The 17264-nt window shown below is 46.0% G+C and overlaps 1 protein-coding gene across 1 annotated transcript in view; it reads right to left on the bottom strand.

Moving 5' to 3' along the window:
• The window catches only part of stk26 (serine/threonine protein kinase 26), a 164907-nt gene that overhangs the window by 37738 nt on the left and 109905 nt on the right, over positions 1-17264 (bottom strand). Inside the window, exon 2 of the mRNA XM_072505037.1 lies at positions 12705-12935. Within this exon, the coding sequence (XP_072361138.1) occupies positions 12705-12935 (231 nt within the window). The remainder of the gene's footprint in view (positions 1-12704; positions 12936-17264) is intronic.

Here is a 17264-nt window from a genome sequence, read left to right as displayed (position 1 = left end):
TCAATTCCGTGGAGAGTGCAAAGGGGGTAAGCATAAAAGATAAAGTTTCTTTCTATACTTTAAAGTACATATTGCCGACAAAAACGTGTTTAGTCAATAGTGTATTTTTAGTCATTTGTTATAGTAAAGGACTTAAAATGAAAAATCTTGTGTTATTCTTCTCAGCTAATAAGTGGAAGTTCATATTCCTTTTTAAAAGTTATTAGCCTCTACAGAGATTGCAACACACATCAAATTCTTAAGGGGCTTGACAGGGTGGTTGACAGGCGGAGGTTTTCACTGGTGAGGAGTCTAGGGCTAGAGCCACAGTCTCAGAACAAGGGGTCGGCCTTTTAGGACTGAGATGAGGACACATTTCTTCATTTAAAGAGTTGTGAATCTTGGAGGTCTCTACCTCAGAGAGCTGTGGATACTCAGTCACTCAGCATATTCAAAAGGAAGAGCAATTGGACACCAAGGATGTGGGGGTTAATGTGGGAATGTGTAGCTGAGGAAGAAGATCATCCATGATTGAAATGGTAGAGCAGCTAGTACAGAGGGAGTGCTTCACTGTCAGAGGAGTTGTCGTTTGGATGGGACATCAAAACGAGACTCTACCTTCCCTCTCAGTTGGACAGAAAAACTTCCACTAAGATCCCACTACAGCATGAGAACGCTCCTTGGTGACCTGGCCAATATTTATCCCATTACTAAATCTGCTCACCTGATTACGACCACATTGCTATTTGTAGGGTCTTGCTGTGCCTAAATAACTTCTGGGAGTTTCCGAATTACGATAGTGACTACACTTCTGGAGTACTTCATTGGCTGTAAAATGTTTTGAGACATCCTCGGAAACTGACTGCTTTTCTTGGTATTAATGTTTGCTCCGGCCTTTTACAGGCTGTGTGTAGGCTGGGACGACAAAGTTGTTGGGTTATTAACAGTGACAAGCTAGCAGGGTGTTGGTTTTAATCAGTACCAGTCCATAAATTATTTGATTTACTGAACTAACTTTCCCCAACTTGTCTTAGTGGGACCTGAACTTGCAACCTCTATATGGCTAGCCCGGAATCAAAATCAGCTGGTTACAATACACTACATTTGTTATGGGCCAGGGTTTAGAGAACCCCAAAGTGTATCATGGAGTTCACCTGAGCCACAGCTTTTACTAGATTGTCGTATGGGGAGCATACGGCCCACTCTACAGGTGTGGTACAGCAGAAATGGAAAAGTATTTTTAAAAAGCAAAACAATGTTTATTCTATGAACTCAAGTTAATCTTTTTAAAACATACAGTGAACATCTTAGCAACCATCAATTCAAATACAACCCCCCAAAAATACAACACTAAGTAAACCTTTAAGCTTTGCTTTTTAACATCCATATGACTTAAAACACCTTTTACCAGAAGCACATCAGGTTAAAGTCACTACTGTTCTTTGTTTTAAATCACCAGGATCAATTTACAGTCTTTAGATTACAGAGAGCGATTCATACACCTTCTGGCTGTGACTGCAGCTATCCAGCTCTGAAAACGAAACTAAAACACCCCTGCAGCAAACAGCCTAAAACAAAAGTAAAAAACTGTCAGACAGCCCAGCTCCACCCACTCGCTGACATCACTGCAGTAGTAAACACCCATTTCTTAAAGGTACTCACTACAGATATTTATACACACCCATTTATAAACATCCGTTTCTTAAAGGTACCCTCACATGACACCCTGAATGCAAGATAATCGTAAAACACAGTGCAGAAGGAAGCCATTCGGCCAATCGTGACTGCACCGACCCTCTGAAAGAGCACCCTAACCAGGTTCCCATCCCATCTCTGAAACCCCACCTACACTAAGGGGCAATTTATCATGGCCAATCCACCTAACCTGCACATCTTTGGACTGTGGGAGGACACGTGGCGGATGTGCAAACTCCAAAAAGATAGTCACCCAAGGCTGGAATTGAACCCTGGTCCCTGGTGCTGTGAGACAGCAGTGCTAACCACTGTTACACCATGCCACCCATATCTGAATGGCTGCAGCATTCGTAATAAGGTGGATGAATTAACAGCGCAAGTTGTAAAAGGGTACGATATGAATACGATTACAGAGGCTAATGCAAAGAGGTTATTGAAAACTAGCAATTGTCAACCAAATGTTTTGTTCATTCATGGGATGTCGGCTGGGTATGCCAATATTTACTGCCCAGCCCTAAGTGCCCTTGTTTAGAGGGAATTCAGGAGTCAGCCACAGGGGTATGGAATCACATGTCAGCCAGATCAGGTAAGGACAGATTTCCTTCCCTAAAGGGACACCAGTGAACCAGATGGGTTTTTACAACAATCGCTAATGGGTTCATGTCCATCATTAGACTTTTGAATTTCAGGTTGTTTATGGAGTTCAAATTTCACCGTTTGGCATGGAAGGATTCGAACCAGGAACCCCGAGCATTCCTCTAGTATTACTAGTCCAGTGACAATCACACTATGTCACCACCTCCTCGGAATGTAAACCTGGCTATCTCCCAGAAATACACTTGGAGCCGACTTACAGCTGGCTACTTTCAGCTAGATAAGATGTCAGGTGACGTTGGGTCACTTGGGGTCAGAAACAGGTGCATTGATTATAAATTAATACATATCAGAGAGCCGAGGTCCCACATTGATCCCTGTGGTTGGGGTGGCGGGGTGGCGGGGGGGGGTGGCGTGGAAAGCACTTAGCATTTCCTGCCAATCTGAAAACCAACCATTCACTCCCACTCTCTGCTTCGCCTCTTTGCGGTTCTTTATCAAATGGCTCGTCGGTCCATATCCACAATATTAACTAGACTTGCATCAACCACTCTCACCATTTACATTGTATATTTAAATTCTGGACATTCAGCTCTTCTGTTTCCTTCTCTTGCAGCCCAGATTGCTTCAGTTTATACGAATTTAGAAAAAAGAAAACAAGGAAGTAACAATGCTGATGCCGCATCATCCCTTCCCCGAGCCAGTCATAGCTCCCCCAAGGGTTCCCCCACATTATTCTCTCTTATCTTCCCTCAAGATACCCGCTCAGAGGTCATCTTGCCCATGAGATCCACCTCCTGTTCCCTCTACCCTATTCTCACTAAACTGCTGACCTACCCAGCTGCCCTTCCTGGCTCCACATACTAACTGATACTGTCAACTCACCACTTGCACCATGGAAAATCTTACCCTTGACCCCTGTCCTTGAAAGCTTTCGCTCCCTTCTCTTACCAGGATCTTTTAACATGTTACAACAGCATTCGAAAAGGTCCCAATCATGCCAGCATTGCCGCCAGCCTGACTAATCTATAGTTGAAGAACAATGAAGCTTGAACTCATAAGTAGCACAGTGGTTAGCACTGTTGCTTCACAGCTCTAGGGTCCCAGGTTCGATTCCCGGCTTGGGTCACCGTCTGTGCGGATGCTGCACATTCTCCCCGTGTCAGCGTGGGTTTACTCCGGGCACTCCGATTTGCTCCCATAGTCTAAAGACGTGCAGATTAGGTGGATTGGCCATGCTAAATTGCCCTTAGTGTCCAAAAGGGTTAGGTGGGGTTACTGGGTTACAGGGGCTAGGGTGGAGGTGTAGGCTTAAGTAGGGTGCTCTTTCCAAGGGCCGGTGCAGACCTGATGGGCCGAATGGCCTCCTTCTGCACTGTAGATTCCATAATTCTATGTTGAAGATAACCTTCGCACAACCTCGGGAGATCTACTTTTGAAGCAGGTTTATTTCTTGCCAGCAAATGAGCTGGATGGTCAGTTAATCTGCATTTGATGACACTGAGTGAGAAAGCAATACTATCTCGTACCCCAGAGAAACCACCCTGATCTTCAAATAGTGCCTCAGGGTCTTTTATCGGAAGAGAACACTGATGGAGGCCTCAGTTCCACCCCTTATCTGAAAGACAGCACCTCCCTCAGCACTGAACGTAAATGTCAGCTTAGATATATACTTGAATGCTAGTAATGATAGCACACTAATGCTAGTATCACTGTACAGTTACAAGCTTTCCCTGGGATGTTTTGTTAGGGCAGCACGGTAGCACAGTGGTTAGCACAGTTGCTTCACAGCGCCAGGGACCCAGGTTCGATTCGTGGCTTGGGTCACTGTCTGTGCGGAGTCTGCACATTCTCCCTGTGTCTGCGTAGGTTTCCTCCGGGTGTTCCGGTTTCCTCGCACAAGTCCCGAATGACGTGCTTGTTAGTTGAATTGGACATTCCTAATTCTCCCTCAGTGTACCCGAAGAGGCGCCATAGTATGGCGATTTCGGGGATTTTCACAGTATCTTCATTGCAGTAAGCCCACTTGTGACACTAATAAAGATTATTATTATTAGTCTGCGAGCCATTAGTTTAAAAAGATTCTGGGACTATGTATGTTGCAGACAAGGCCAGCATTTACTACCCATCCCAAACTGTCCTCAAGAATATGGTGGTGAGGGTCTTCCTGAATCCGTCTATATGGAATAGGTACGTCCAGGATTTTGACCCTGCGACAGTGAAGCAACATCGATTTACTTCAGGCTGGTATGCGACTTGGTGCTGGTGTTCCCATGACCTTGCAAGGCAGCTCGGGATTCTGGAGAACGATGACAGAGTTGATTTGCCTTGTGATACGTCTGTCAATGACAGCACAGAGCACAGTGATGTGCCCATAGCTAAGTTGCCTCACCTCAAGGGTAACCTGATGAAATTTCATAAATCAATCCCTCATTCAAATGCAAACAGACGGAAGAGAGCTCAAGTGGTGAGCAGGTGACAGCAGGAGTGCAAAAATGAGCAAGTTTGATGCTGTTAATTACACAATCATCCAGTTGTGCGCCTTTGACTGCAGTGCACACATGAGGCCATTCAACCCATTGTGTCCATACCAGCTCTTTTGCAGAATGGTCCAATTCATTCCACTCCTTTCCTCATTTATCTCCTGGTTCTCTTGCCCACACCTTAAACACGTGCCTATAAGCCCATAAGAACTAGGAACAGGAGTAGGCCATTGAGTCCTTTGAGCCTGCCCCATCATTTAATAAGATCATGGCTGATGTAACACTATGTCCACTTTCCTGTTTTATCTCTGTCACCCTGAATTCCCCTACTGATTAGAAACCTATCGATCTCAGCCTTGAAAATGTTCAAAGACTCTGCCTCTGCAACCTTCTGGGTCCTGGAGCTCCAATTTCCGGATCGGGGAGGGAGAGGGAAAAGAAAAAAAGAGGCACCCCAACTCTGAAGGCACCTTCAGAATGAAACACTCACCCCCCCACCCCACCGAACATGAGATGGGGGAAGGTTTAAACGTCACTTTCCCACCCGCTCCTGCAAGCCTAAAAATTGAGGCTGGGCAGAATAAAGTTTTTTATGTGGTAAAATTAATTTATTGTGTTAAGGTGGGTTTCCTGCCCGGGGCCCTGCCTGCCCAAGCATGAGTATTGAGATTGTATTGAGGCAACTCAAAGTGGAACATGCTGTACGGAGAAATGTTGAATTCAATTGCCCCTTCTGTAATACTCAATTGGACAGAAAGACAGAATTTAACTGATTTGATGCAAGAGGTTAATTAAATATGGAGAAAGAACATGGGACTAAGTGAAGTTTATTCTGAAGCACTTTTATTCTGAAACAGAGGTGAGTATAAAGAACCATCTTTTCTTTGGTACCATCCAGCAGCATAAGTGCGGCAGACAATCGACAGGTAAATCTAAATTGGCGGAATTGTCAATAGAACACTGTCCACAATTTCAAACCCCACTGACGTCACTTGACAATTAATGAACCTCATAAAATGCTTTGCTACTGAAACAATGAGCTCAAGAATCTAGACAACATAAATTCACGACCTGCATTCCACCAACTGACCTCTCTATTGAAAGCGCAATAAACTCTAAATTAAATTAAATTTTGCAGAAATGCAATTGTAAGGTAGCGTTGGCTGCTGTGAAAGCACATTCACAGTTAAACGTCCAAATCAGGAAGTTGTTGTCTGAGTTTCCATGCTTCTCCAGAAGGTGCACTATACTGCACTGCCATCTTGCTTGGAGGCTTAGCTTTGAAATACATAGGAATTGAGTTATAAAGAACAAAGAACAATACAGCACAGGAACAGGCCCTTCGGCCCTCCAAGCCTGCGCCGACCATGGTACCTGCCTAAACTGAAACCGTCTGCACTTATGGAGTCAGTATCCTTCCATTCTCACCCTATTCATATATTTGTCTAGATGTCCCTTAAATGCCACTATTGTACCTGCTCCCACCACCTCCCAGGCAGCGCAATCCATATATTTACCACCCTCTGTGTAAAAAAACTTGCCTCGCACATCTATTCTAATATCTGATAGATATCCATGACAGATGCCAGGCTTTGGATTTTGTCCTTTAAGTATCAATTAATTTTTAACAGTGCATTGAGTCTTAATGACTATTAAACACCCTCTTTGGCACTGAAAAAAAAAAACATTTACAAGTGTGGAGTCTCATTCTTTCGGAGTTTAATTATTGTTTTAAAAATAAAACATTCAAATATTGTTTTTTTAAATGTTTTCATTCTGCCTCTCATTTCTCACTCTTAACCCCATCTTTACTCCCTTGTCTTCATTTCAATTTCTCAACATGAGGCAACATTAAATTAAATATTCTAACTTACACTTTCTGATCTCACACTGCGTGTCTCAGAAAGAATATGCCACCTGATTGATAAGGAAGATACACAGCCCAATCATACAGGTCCCAGGTCTCCTGAAGAGAACTCATTGCAAAAATTGATTTCTAACCCCCACAAGCTTCAATACAATATTCCATCCAGTCCGTAGCCAGCACTATTCACTCACCACTGATGGTAAAATCCAGGCTAATGTCTTATCCTTGCTCTCAGGTGCCACCAAGTACTTCAGGCGAAACTCAAACTTTGAATCACCACTTTGTGGTGTCACAATCTTTGGAAAATACTGTGCAGTACAACGCCATGTTTCTTGTACAAGCTTCTGGGAGAGGAGGCTGTGTCCGGAATGGAAAGTCAAAAATAACTTCATGCTGCATACACAAATGGAGCGTGAAAGTCATCTTGCAATGGACTTTGAAACTCAGGAAGGCAGCAGAAGCAAGCAAGCATTGCTTGGCATATATCAGCTGACTTACGGATGATATCTGATGTCATTTTCCAAAACAAGCCAAGCTTTTGAGCTGTTGACCAAGGATTGAACCTGACATCTTTCGGTTCTAGATTTAGTCGCTTATTGCAAACTTACTCGCAAATCAGTCCACTTCGAAAAAGTGTGGTGGAATTCAACATGGTGTAGAATTTTAAGGATGGTGATGCGAACTCTTGGCAGGCAGTCCCATCTATGAGAGCTATCGGCAAACCTAATTGGCTGACAGCTCTTCACCCTGGCCAAGCAGAGCCCTGCTGTGGGCGGGAGGGTGTCCAGAACTCCAACATTGCAGAGGGGAGGGGATAGGGAGAAACATTCCAACACTTTTTGTTTTAGAAATTTAGAGTAGCCAATTCATATTTTTTCCAATTAAGGGGCAATTTAGCATGGCCAATCAACCTGCCCTGCACATCTTTTTGGGTAGCGGGGGCGAAACCCACTCAAGAAACATTCCAATTGTGAGGGAGCTTCAGAGTGAGGCACCCCCTAAAACTTACCGCCTGAGATGGGGAAAAGTGTAAATGTCACTTTTCCACCCTGCTCCGGCCAACCTATATTCAGGCTGGGCAAGATAAGGGGCGAGATTCTCCGACCCCCCGCTGGGTCGGAGAATCGCCGGGGGCTGGCGTGAATCCCGCCTCCGCCGGTTGCCGAAGTCTCCGGCACTGGAGATTCGACGGGGGCGGGTATCGCGCCGCGCCGGTTGGCGGGCCCCCATGCTCGATTCTCCGGCCCGGATGGGCCGAAGTCCCGCCGCTAAAATGCCTGTCCCTCTGGCGTAAATTAAACCACCTACCTTACCAGCGGGACAAGGCGGCGCGGGCGGGCTCTGGGGTCCTGGGGGGGGCGCGGGGCGATCTGGCCCCGGGGGGTGCCCCCACGGTGGCCTGGCCCGCGATCGGGGCCCACCGATCCGCGGGCGGGTCTGTGCCGTGGGGGCACTCTTTCCCTTCTGCCTCCGCCACGGTCTCCACCATGGTGGAGGTGGAAGAGACTCCCTCCACTGCGCATGCGCAGGAATGCCGTCAGCGGCCGCTGACGCTCCTGCGCATGCGCCGCCCGGAGATGTGATTTCCCCGCCAGCTAGCGGGGCACCAAAGGCCTTTTCCGCCAGCTGGCGGGGCGGAAATTCGTCCGGCGCCGACCTAGCCCCTCAATGTTGGGGCTCGGCCCCCAAAGATGCGGAGCGCGATGCCCGTCTGATTTGCGCCGTTTTGGGCGCCAGTCAGCGGACATCGCGCCGTTTCCGGAGAATTGCGCCCAAGGTTTTTTTAAGTGGACACTTAAGGGCCTTATTGTGAATAGGTGGATTTCCCACCCGAGGCCCTGCCCACGTGAGGATGAAAATGCGCCTGGGTTTTTGGTGGGTGGGGGGGGGGGGGGGGGGAATCCCATCCGTTCAATTTTACACTCCCCACTGACTCTGAACCCACTTTGTAGCATAAAATCTCAGAGGACACTAGAAGCATAGATTTTACAGTACAGAAGGAGGCCATTCGGCCCTTCGAGTCTACACCAGCCCCTGGAAACAGCACCCGACCAAAGCCCACAACTCCACCCTATCTCCATAACCCAGTAACCCCACCTAACATTTTTTTGGACAATAAGGGTGTATAGCACGGCCATTCCACCTAACCTGCACATCTTTGGGCTGTGGGAGGAAACCGGAGGAAACCCACGCAGACACGGGGAGGATGTGCAGACTCCGCACAGGCAGTGACCCAAGCCGGGAATTGAAGCTGAGACCCTGGAGCTGTGAAGCAACTGTGCTACCGTGCTGCCTCACTATTTGAAGAGCTGCAAATTCTCCCAGTGTTCTGGTCAATGTACCTCCCACAGCCAACATGTAACACAAACTAAAGTAACTAAATAAAGTCGCCAAAGTCCCAGAAGACCATAGGCTGCTTTCCCCTTTGAGAGGGAGAGCTGACTGGTGGTGATTTAACCCGAGGATCATCACACCTCAGCGGCGAGGCGAGGTTGAGAAGGTGGGGCCTTCATGAATAACCTCAGCAGGTAAGGGAATTGAACCATCGCTGCTGGCCTTGTTCTGCATCACAACCCAGCCATTCAGCCAATTGAACTAAACTGGCTCCCAAGCTAGCCATCACTCATCTCCATTGCTGAGTGATGTGTGCAAACTTAACTGCCTTTGGTTGTTTACATTACCCATAGTTCCTTAATCACACCACCTCAATTATAAAAACAAAGCTTGCGTTATGTAGTGTCTTTTATGACTATCAGATGTCTCAAAGTGCTTTGCAGCTAATGAAATTATTTTGAAGTGTAGACATTGATGTAGGAAACACAGCAGTCAATTTGCTCACAGCAAGTTCCGATAAACAGCAATGTAGGTAATGATCAAATAATCTGTTTTATTGTGACGTTGGTTGTGGGAAAATATAGGCCAGGACACCTGAAATAACTGCCATGTTCGACTTCAAAATAGTGGCACAGGATCATTTCCAGCAACCAAGCTGGCAGGTGCAGCCCTTGTCTAAGATCTCCTCTTAAAGATGGCAGTTCCAACAGCGCAGCACTCTTGTGCAGAGCTGGAGCATCAGTCTTGATTTTTGCGCTCAGGTTTTGGAGTGAGATTGGAAGCCAGAACCTTGTGATTCAGAGATTATGAGGGCTACCACCTGAGGCATGGCTGACAATTATGCTAAATAATGTTGGTGGGTCACTACTTTACTCTGTGCTACCTTAAGTCACTCTTTTTTCAAACGTACCAGCATTAAAGCATCAGTATTTAAATAGTACCTTTATGTAACGGTGCACTTTCAGAGACTTCATTAGTGACTAACAAAATAATTATTTACAAGGATCTACAAGAGCAACAGCATGTTTGCAGCTAGTTCTGGAATGGGGTGATTCCCCACTCTGAGTCTTGATTGGTCACCCAGGCCAGGTGACCCTTACTCTGCTGTGCTTCCCTTAAAGGGACAATCACCACACCTTCATACAGAAAGGCTATACTGAAGCCTGAGGGAAACAAAATGGGCACTGTACCAAAGGCTGTAATATTAGGAGTGATCAAACGCTTGCTCCCATGAGGTCGGTTTAAGGAGGGTTTCAAGGGAGGTGGAAAGGGGGGCAGCACGGTGGCGCAGTGGTAGCACTGCTGCCTCACGGCGCCGAGATTGCATGTTCGATCCCGGCCCTGGATCACTGTCCGTGTGGAGTTTACACATTCTCCCCATGTTTGCGTGGGTTTCGCCCCCACAACCCAAAAATGTGCAGGCTAGCTGAATTGGCCACACTAAATTGCCTCTTAATTGGAAAAAATGAATTGGGGACCCTAAATTTTTTTTTAAAAAGGGAGGTGGTAAGGGGTTGGGGAATTCCCAGAGCATGAAGCTTAGATGGCTGAAATCAGATGTGTTAATGGTGGGATGAAGGATAAATAGGATGCCTGAATGAGAGGACTGCTTGGTAGCACAGTTGCTTCACAGCTCCAGGGTCCCAGGTTCGATTCATGGCTTGGGTTACTGTCTGTGCGGAGCCTGAACAATCTCCCCGTGCCTGCGTGGGTTTCCTCCGGGTGCTCCGATTTCCTCCCACTGTCCAAAGAAGTGCAGGTTAGGTGGATTGGCCATGAGAAATTACCATTAAGTGTCCAAAAAAGGTTGGGTGGGGCTGCTGAGTTGCGGGTTTTGGGGATGCTCAAGGAGGCGAGGGGTGCTCTTTCCAGGGGCCGGTGCAGACTCAGTGGGCCGGATGGCCTCCTTCTGCACTGTGGATTCTATGACTGGAGAATGGCAGGGATGGAGAAACTAAACCACAGATTAGAAATCAATCAGTCATCTCCCTCCCACAAACACTGATGATATTAAAAGTTGACCAGAGGAAACTAGATGGTGTCCCAGAATCCTCACAAAACCACACAGTACAGAAGGCCATTCGGCCCATTGTACTGGCTCCTTGGAAGAGGGTCTTGTTCTCCAGCACTTAAACGCACAGCCCTGTAACTTTTTCCTGAGCGCATTCCTTTTGAAAGTAGCTCTTGAATCTGCTTCCCTAGCAGGCAGTGCACATGCGTATCATAACTTGTTGCATTAAAATATTTTGTATCTCCTCCCACACCCCCTCAGGTTATTTTGCCAATTATCTTAAATAGAATCACTACAGTGCAGAAAGAGGCCATTCGGCCCATCGAGTCTGCACTGACCCTCTGAAAGAGCACCCCACCGAGGCCCACACATCCCCTGAACCCCACCTAAACTTTGAGCAATTTAGCATGGTTAATCTACCTAAACCTGCACATCTTTGGACTGTGGGAGGAAACCGGAGCACCGGAGGAAACCCACACAGAAAAGGGGCGAACGTGCAAACTCCACACAGTCACCCAAGGGTGGAATTGAACCCGGGGTCCCTGGTGCTGTGAGGCAGCAGTGCTAACCACCATGCCACCTACGTTACATAAATCTGTCCCCTCTGGTTAAAGACTGTCCTGCCAGTGGAAACAGTTTCTCCTGAGTTACCTCCTCTTTCTGAGACTCTTCCAGCCGTAAATCCACCACTGTGGATGCTCTTGATCAAGGGCCTTACACTTTGAAAATGCGCTAATTAGATTCTTTCACTGTCGCTGGGTCAAAAATCCTGGAACTCCCTCCCTAACAGTACCTGCACCTCGGGGACTGCAGTAATCCAAGAAGGCAGTTCATCACCACTTTCCCAAGGGCAATTCTGGATAGGCAATCAATGCTGGCCTAGCCAGTGACATCCACATCCTACCAATGAATTTTTTGTAAAACCACATGATGCCTGGAAATTGAACAATACGTTCCAATGGAAGGGTACCAGACCCCCGTCAGCCGCCACCAAAATACATTATTTATTCAGCAGACTAATCAGTTTCACTTTACCATTGTGCTCTACACATCCTAGAACTGGACTGAGGGATGCACTCGCATTCTCGATACGAGGAGCACCTCCCTCAGCAGAAACACAGCATGGAGTCCCGCTGCGTCATTAGTCAGATCTAAGTCACAAGTGCCATTCTGAGCACCCAATTATAGGACTGTCAAAATTCACAGAATGGTAAGCAGCATTGAGCGATCATCATGAGCAATATAGACTCAAATGGGAGAAGGTCTCAGGGGGGTATCTTGGAGAGTCTTTTCAGGACTGTGAAAGCTTTTGCAATGGTCAACAGATATAATAATAATAATCTTTATTATTGTCACAAGTAGGCTTACATTAATACTGCAATGAAGTTACTGTGAAAATCCCTTAGTCGCCACACTCCGGCGCCTTTTCGGGTACACGGAGAGAGAATTCAGAATATCCAATTCGCCTAACATGCATGTCTTTAGGGACCTGTGGGAGGAAACCTTAGGGAAAGTTACTTGTCATAATATAGATGATTGGAGGGAAAAGAAATTCTTTACCACAAGAACATAAATGATTCAAAAAGGCCCCTGCAATCTATTTGAATAGAAAAAAATAAAGATACAGGAAAATGGAACTGGAGCCGATAGCTCCACTTCAAAAGCATGATGGAGCCAAAGGCCTCTAGTTCTTTAACTTCTATGATTTGATTGTAACAAAGCAAATCAATATGTCTATTACCTTTAAATATGATCCAAAATATTTGGTTACATATGGGCTATCACACTGGCTCAGCACAGTTATTTCCTGTTGGATATCTTCGATTTCATCTTCAGCTTCTTCTAGGTCAATAATTTTGATAGCAACTACTTGCTGTGTCCGATTATCAATTCCTTTGAAGACTTCACCAAATGACCCCTTTCCAATCCGCTCCAGTTTGGTAAACAGTCCCTCAGGATCTGCCCGGTGATTCTGAAGAACAGAAAAAATAACATTTGTGTGAGATCAAGATCTGTTGCTTGGTGTGATAAGCTGACAGGTGTTCATCACATATGCTCACTGCAGCTCCAATACCCCGTGATCTCCACTGGCTAGAAGGGCAAGGACAGTGGAAGCACCACCAGTTTCCATGACCCCCTCCAAATCAGACATCAGCCTGACTTGCATGTATATCGGCCGTTCCTTCAACATTACTAGGTTAAAATCCTAGAACTCTCTCCCGAACTCAACTGTGAGATCACCTTTACATCAGCTGTTCAAGAAGGAAACTCCCCATTGTCTTCAATGGGCAACAAAAGGTGAACTTGCCAGTGAGGCGCATGGACCAAAAACAATAAAAAAATTTAAAAATTGTCCCTTCCACACCCTAATTACAGCTCCTGCACAATGCTGATTGTTTTCCTAATGAACTATCATTTTGATTTTAGACCAAGACAAAATTGCAGTTAAGAACAGTTAAACACAGTTAAGAACAGTTCACAGACCTATCAACAGGACAAGACACATTATTCTACTGTGCCGCCAGGATAGCATGATGACACAGTGGTTATCACTGCTGCCTCATAGGACTAGGGACCAGGGTTCAATTCTGGCCTTGGGTGACTGCCTGTGTGCAGATTGCACTTTCTCCTGTGTCTGCCTGGGTTTCCTTCGGGTGCTCCGGTTTCCTCCCACAGTCCACAGATGTGCAGCTTAGGTGGACTGACCATGCTAAATGACCCCTTGGTGTCCAAAGGTTAGGTAGGGTTACGAGGATAAGTAGTGTGATAAATAGTGGGCCTCGGTAGTGTGCTCTTTCAGAGGGTCGGTGCAGACTCGATAGGTCGAATGGCCTCCTTCTGCAAGGATTCTATGACTCTATCCCTGTTCAAACTGCAGGCCTCATTTGCACAGTGATAGGTTTTCCTCACTTAAAGTTAAAAAAAAAAGCCTCACGATAGCAGTCGAATTGACAAGCAGCAAAACACGCATTCCAAGGAGTTCTAACTTTTTAACTATCTTCTCCACCACGGTGCAATTTGCTTCTTTGCCAGAGCTCAATGGGGTAGATTCCTGGATGATTGGATTGGATTGGATTGGATTTGTTTATTGTCACGTGTACCGAGGTACAGTGAAAAGTATTTTTCTGTGAGCAGCTCAACAGATCATTAAGTACATGAGAAGAAAAGGGAATAAAAGAAAATACAGAATAGGGCAACACAACATATACATTGTAACTACAAAAGCACTGGCATCGGATGAAGCATACAGGGTGTAGTGTTAATGAGCTCAGTCCATAAGAGGGTCATTTAGGAGTCTGGTGACAGTGGGGAAGAAGCTGTTTTTGAGTCTGTTCGTGCGCGTTTTCAGACTTCTGTATCTCCTGCCCGATGGAAGAAGTTGGAAGAGCAATATATGGGGGAAGGGGAAAGGGTATGGGGACGGTGGAGAATGGGGAAACTGTAGGGTCTTTCTGGCCAAAGAACCAAGTTGAGCTGAATGGCCTTACTCACCTGCGATTACCTGGTGGACTTACAACACCCAGATGAAAGGTGACTGGGACTGAGGAGTGACCCCTGGCCACTGTGAGGTCACCATAATGGCGAGGAAACATTCCTGAATCTATCCTAATACCACAAACAGGGCCATTGCCTTGTCAGTAACAGGAGAAAGGGAAAAAAAACTGTCATTTGGGAACAAAGATCTTTTAATGGCTTTTGGGGAACCCCTTACACTTTTCTGAGAAAATCTACAGCCCTGAGCATAATTTCAAGGCTGATTTATGAATGCAAAATTCTAGGATGTGTGCTTGAATACAAAAGGGTTCTTCATTTTTGATTGCTAACCAGAGAGAGAAAAATCCTCTCAACCGTCTTGCAATCTATGCCATTGATAAAGACCTAGAAATTAAGTGCCAACCAAGTTTTTCTTCCAAAAATGCCTCAACCAGATAAATGTTGCCACACTAAAGGACGGTTGCAGAGGAGAGAGAACGTGCGAGAGAACAGGAGGATTGTGGCAGTCGCTTGGGTTGTGGGCCCAGCCTCAAAAGTGCAGGTCACTCAATAACCGGTGGTGCACCACACCAGCAAGCTAGGCTGAAGGAAGTTGCGACTTACAGTTTGGAAAGCTGGGCAGAGCTCGCATTCAACTCCCTTTATCGCCAGATGATAACCATAACACCATAAGACATAGGAGCGGAAGTAAGGCCATTCGGCCCATCGAGTCCACTCCACCATTCAATCATGGCTGATTTCAACTCCATTTACCCGCTCTCTCTCCATAGCCCTTAATTCCTCGAGAAATCAAGAATTTATCAACTTCTGTCTTAAAGACACTCAACGTCCCGGCCTCCACCGCCCTCTGTGGCAATGAATTCCACAGACCCACCACTCTCTGGCTGAAGAAATTTCTCCTCATCTCTGTTCTAAAGTGACTCCCTTTTATTCGAAGGCTGTGCCCCCGGGTCCTAGTCTCCCCTGCTAATGGAAACAACTTCCCTACATTCACCCTATCTAAGCCATTCATTATCTTGTAAGTTTCTATTAGATCTCCCCTCAACCTCTTAAACTCCAATGACTATAATCCCAGGATCCTCAGACGTTCATCGTATGTTAGGCCTACCATTACTGGGATCATCCGTGTGAATCTCCGCTGGACCCTCTCCAGTGGCAGTATGTCCTTCCTGAGGTGTGGGGCCCAAAATTGCTCACAGTATTCTAAATAGGGCCTAACTAACGCTTTATAAAGCTTCAGAAGTGCATCCCTGCTTTTATATTCTAAGCCTCTTGAGATGAATGACAACATTGCATTTGCTTTCTTAATTACGGACTCAACCTGCAAGTTTACCTTTAGAGAATCCTGGACTAGGACTCCCAAGTTCCTTTGCACTTCAGCATTATGAATTTTGTCACCGTTTAGAAAATAGTCCATGCCTCTATTCTTTTTTCCAAAGTGCAAGACCTCGCACTTGCCCACGTTGAATTTCATCAGCCATTTCTTGGACCACTCTCCTAAACTGTCTAAATCTTTCTGCAGCCTCCCCACCTCCTCCATACTACCTGCCCCGCCACCTATCTTTGCATCATTGGCAAACTTAGCCAGAATGCCCTCAGTCCCGTCATCTAGATCGTTAATATATAAAGAGAACAGCTGTGGCCCCAACACTGAACCCTGCGGGACACCACTCGTCACCGGTTGCCATTCCGAAAAAGAACCTTTTATCCCAACTCTCTGCCTTCTGCCTGACAGCCAATCGTCAATCCATGTTAGTACCTTGCCTCGAATACCATGGGCCCTTATTTTACTCAGCAGTCTCCCGTGAGGCACCTTATCAAAGGCCTTTTGGAAGTCAAGATAGATAACATCCATTGGCTCTCCTTGGTCTAACCTATTTGTTAACCATTCAGAGCATTGGCTGAAGGAGGCCATGGAATTCATTTCCAGATGTAGTGAGCGAGGCAAAAAGTCGTAGTCAGCAGTGAAAATTAAATTGGATAGATGGATAAAAGAATGTGGGGTGGAGGGTTTGGGGATAGGGAGGACAAAGGCAAAGGGCATGAAAAATAGGCTGGGCCATTGAGAATTACAGAAAAGTCTAGAATTGCACATTGCAGAAAACAACAACCTCTCCTACCAAAATGTGATGTGTCGGCCCTGCCAGATCAAAGAGCAGGGTGATTCCTTTTGACAGCACAGTCTCTGACACTCAACAAACATTTGTAACAAGTTCCTACATGATGACACTGATGGGCGTTTATCTTTTTCATTATCTTAAAACTGCCAGTTGGAGCTCTGAATCATTAACGACCAGCCATTCCCTTTCCTCCAGGCAAAAGTCTAATATCCTTTTCCCTGAATGGTTCAGAATAAAGGGAGGCGAATGCGAGCACTTCCCATCCTTCCAATCAGCAAATCACAACTTTCACAAGCCTAAGCTTACTGGTGTGGTACACCACCAGTTATTGAGAGACTTCCAGTTATAATGATGGGCCCACACCCATAGTGGCCTATCTTCTGTCTCTTTGCAGATGCTGGCGCACTTACTGTGCATTTCCAGCATTTTCTGTTGGCTTTTTATTTCTGATTTTGTTCTTGCCCCATTACGGGCCCTCTCCCACTCCACACACATGTGCTTGATGGGAAGGACGAACCAATCTTGAGTAGAGACGTCTTTCAGAAAATGCTCGACATTAAGCTTTGGCGCGTGGGACAGAGTGAAGTTAGCACAGCATTGAAGGAATGCCGTGATCGAAGATGATCGCATTTGTGGTGGTGCTGTTTTAATATAGAATCATAGAATCTCTGCAGTGCAAAAGTAGG

The sequence above is a fragment of the Scyliorhinus torazame genome, chromosome 5, assembly GCF_047496885.1.
Source record: "Scyliorhinus torazame isolate Kashiwa2021f chromosome 5, sScyTor2.1, whole genome shotgun sequence".
Classification (NCBI taxonomy): Eukaryota; Metazoa; Chordata; class Chondrichthyes; order Carcharhiniformes; family Scyliorhinidae; genus Scyliorhinus; species Scyliorhinus torazame.
Note: the sequence above shows the minus strand (reverse complement) of the source record. Positions and strands in the feature narration are given on the sequence as shown.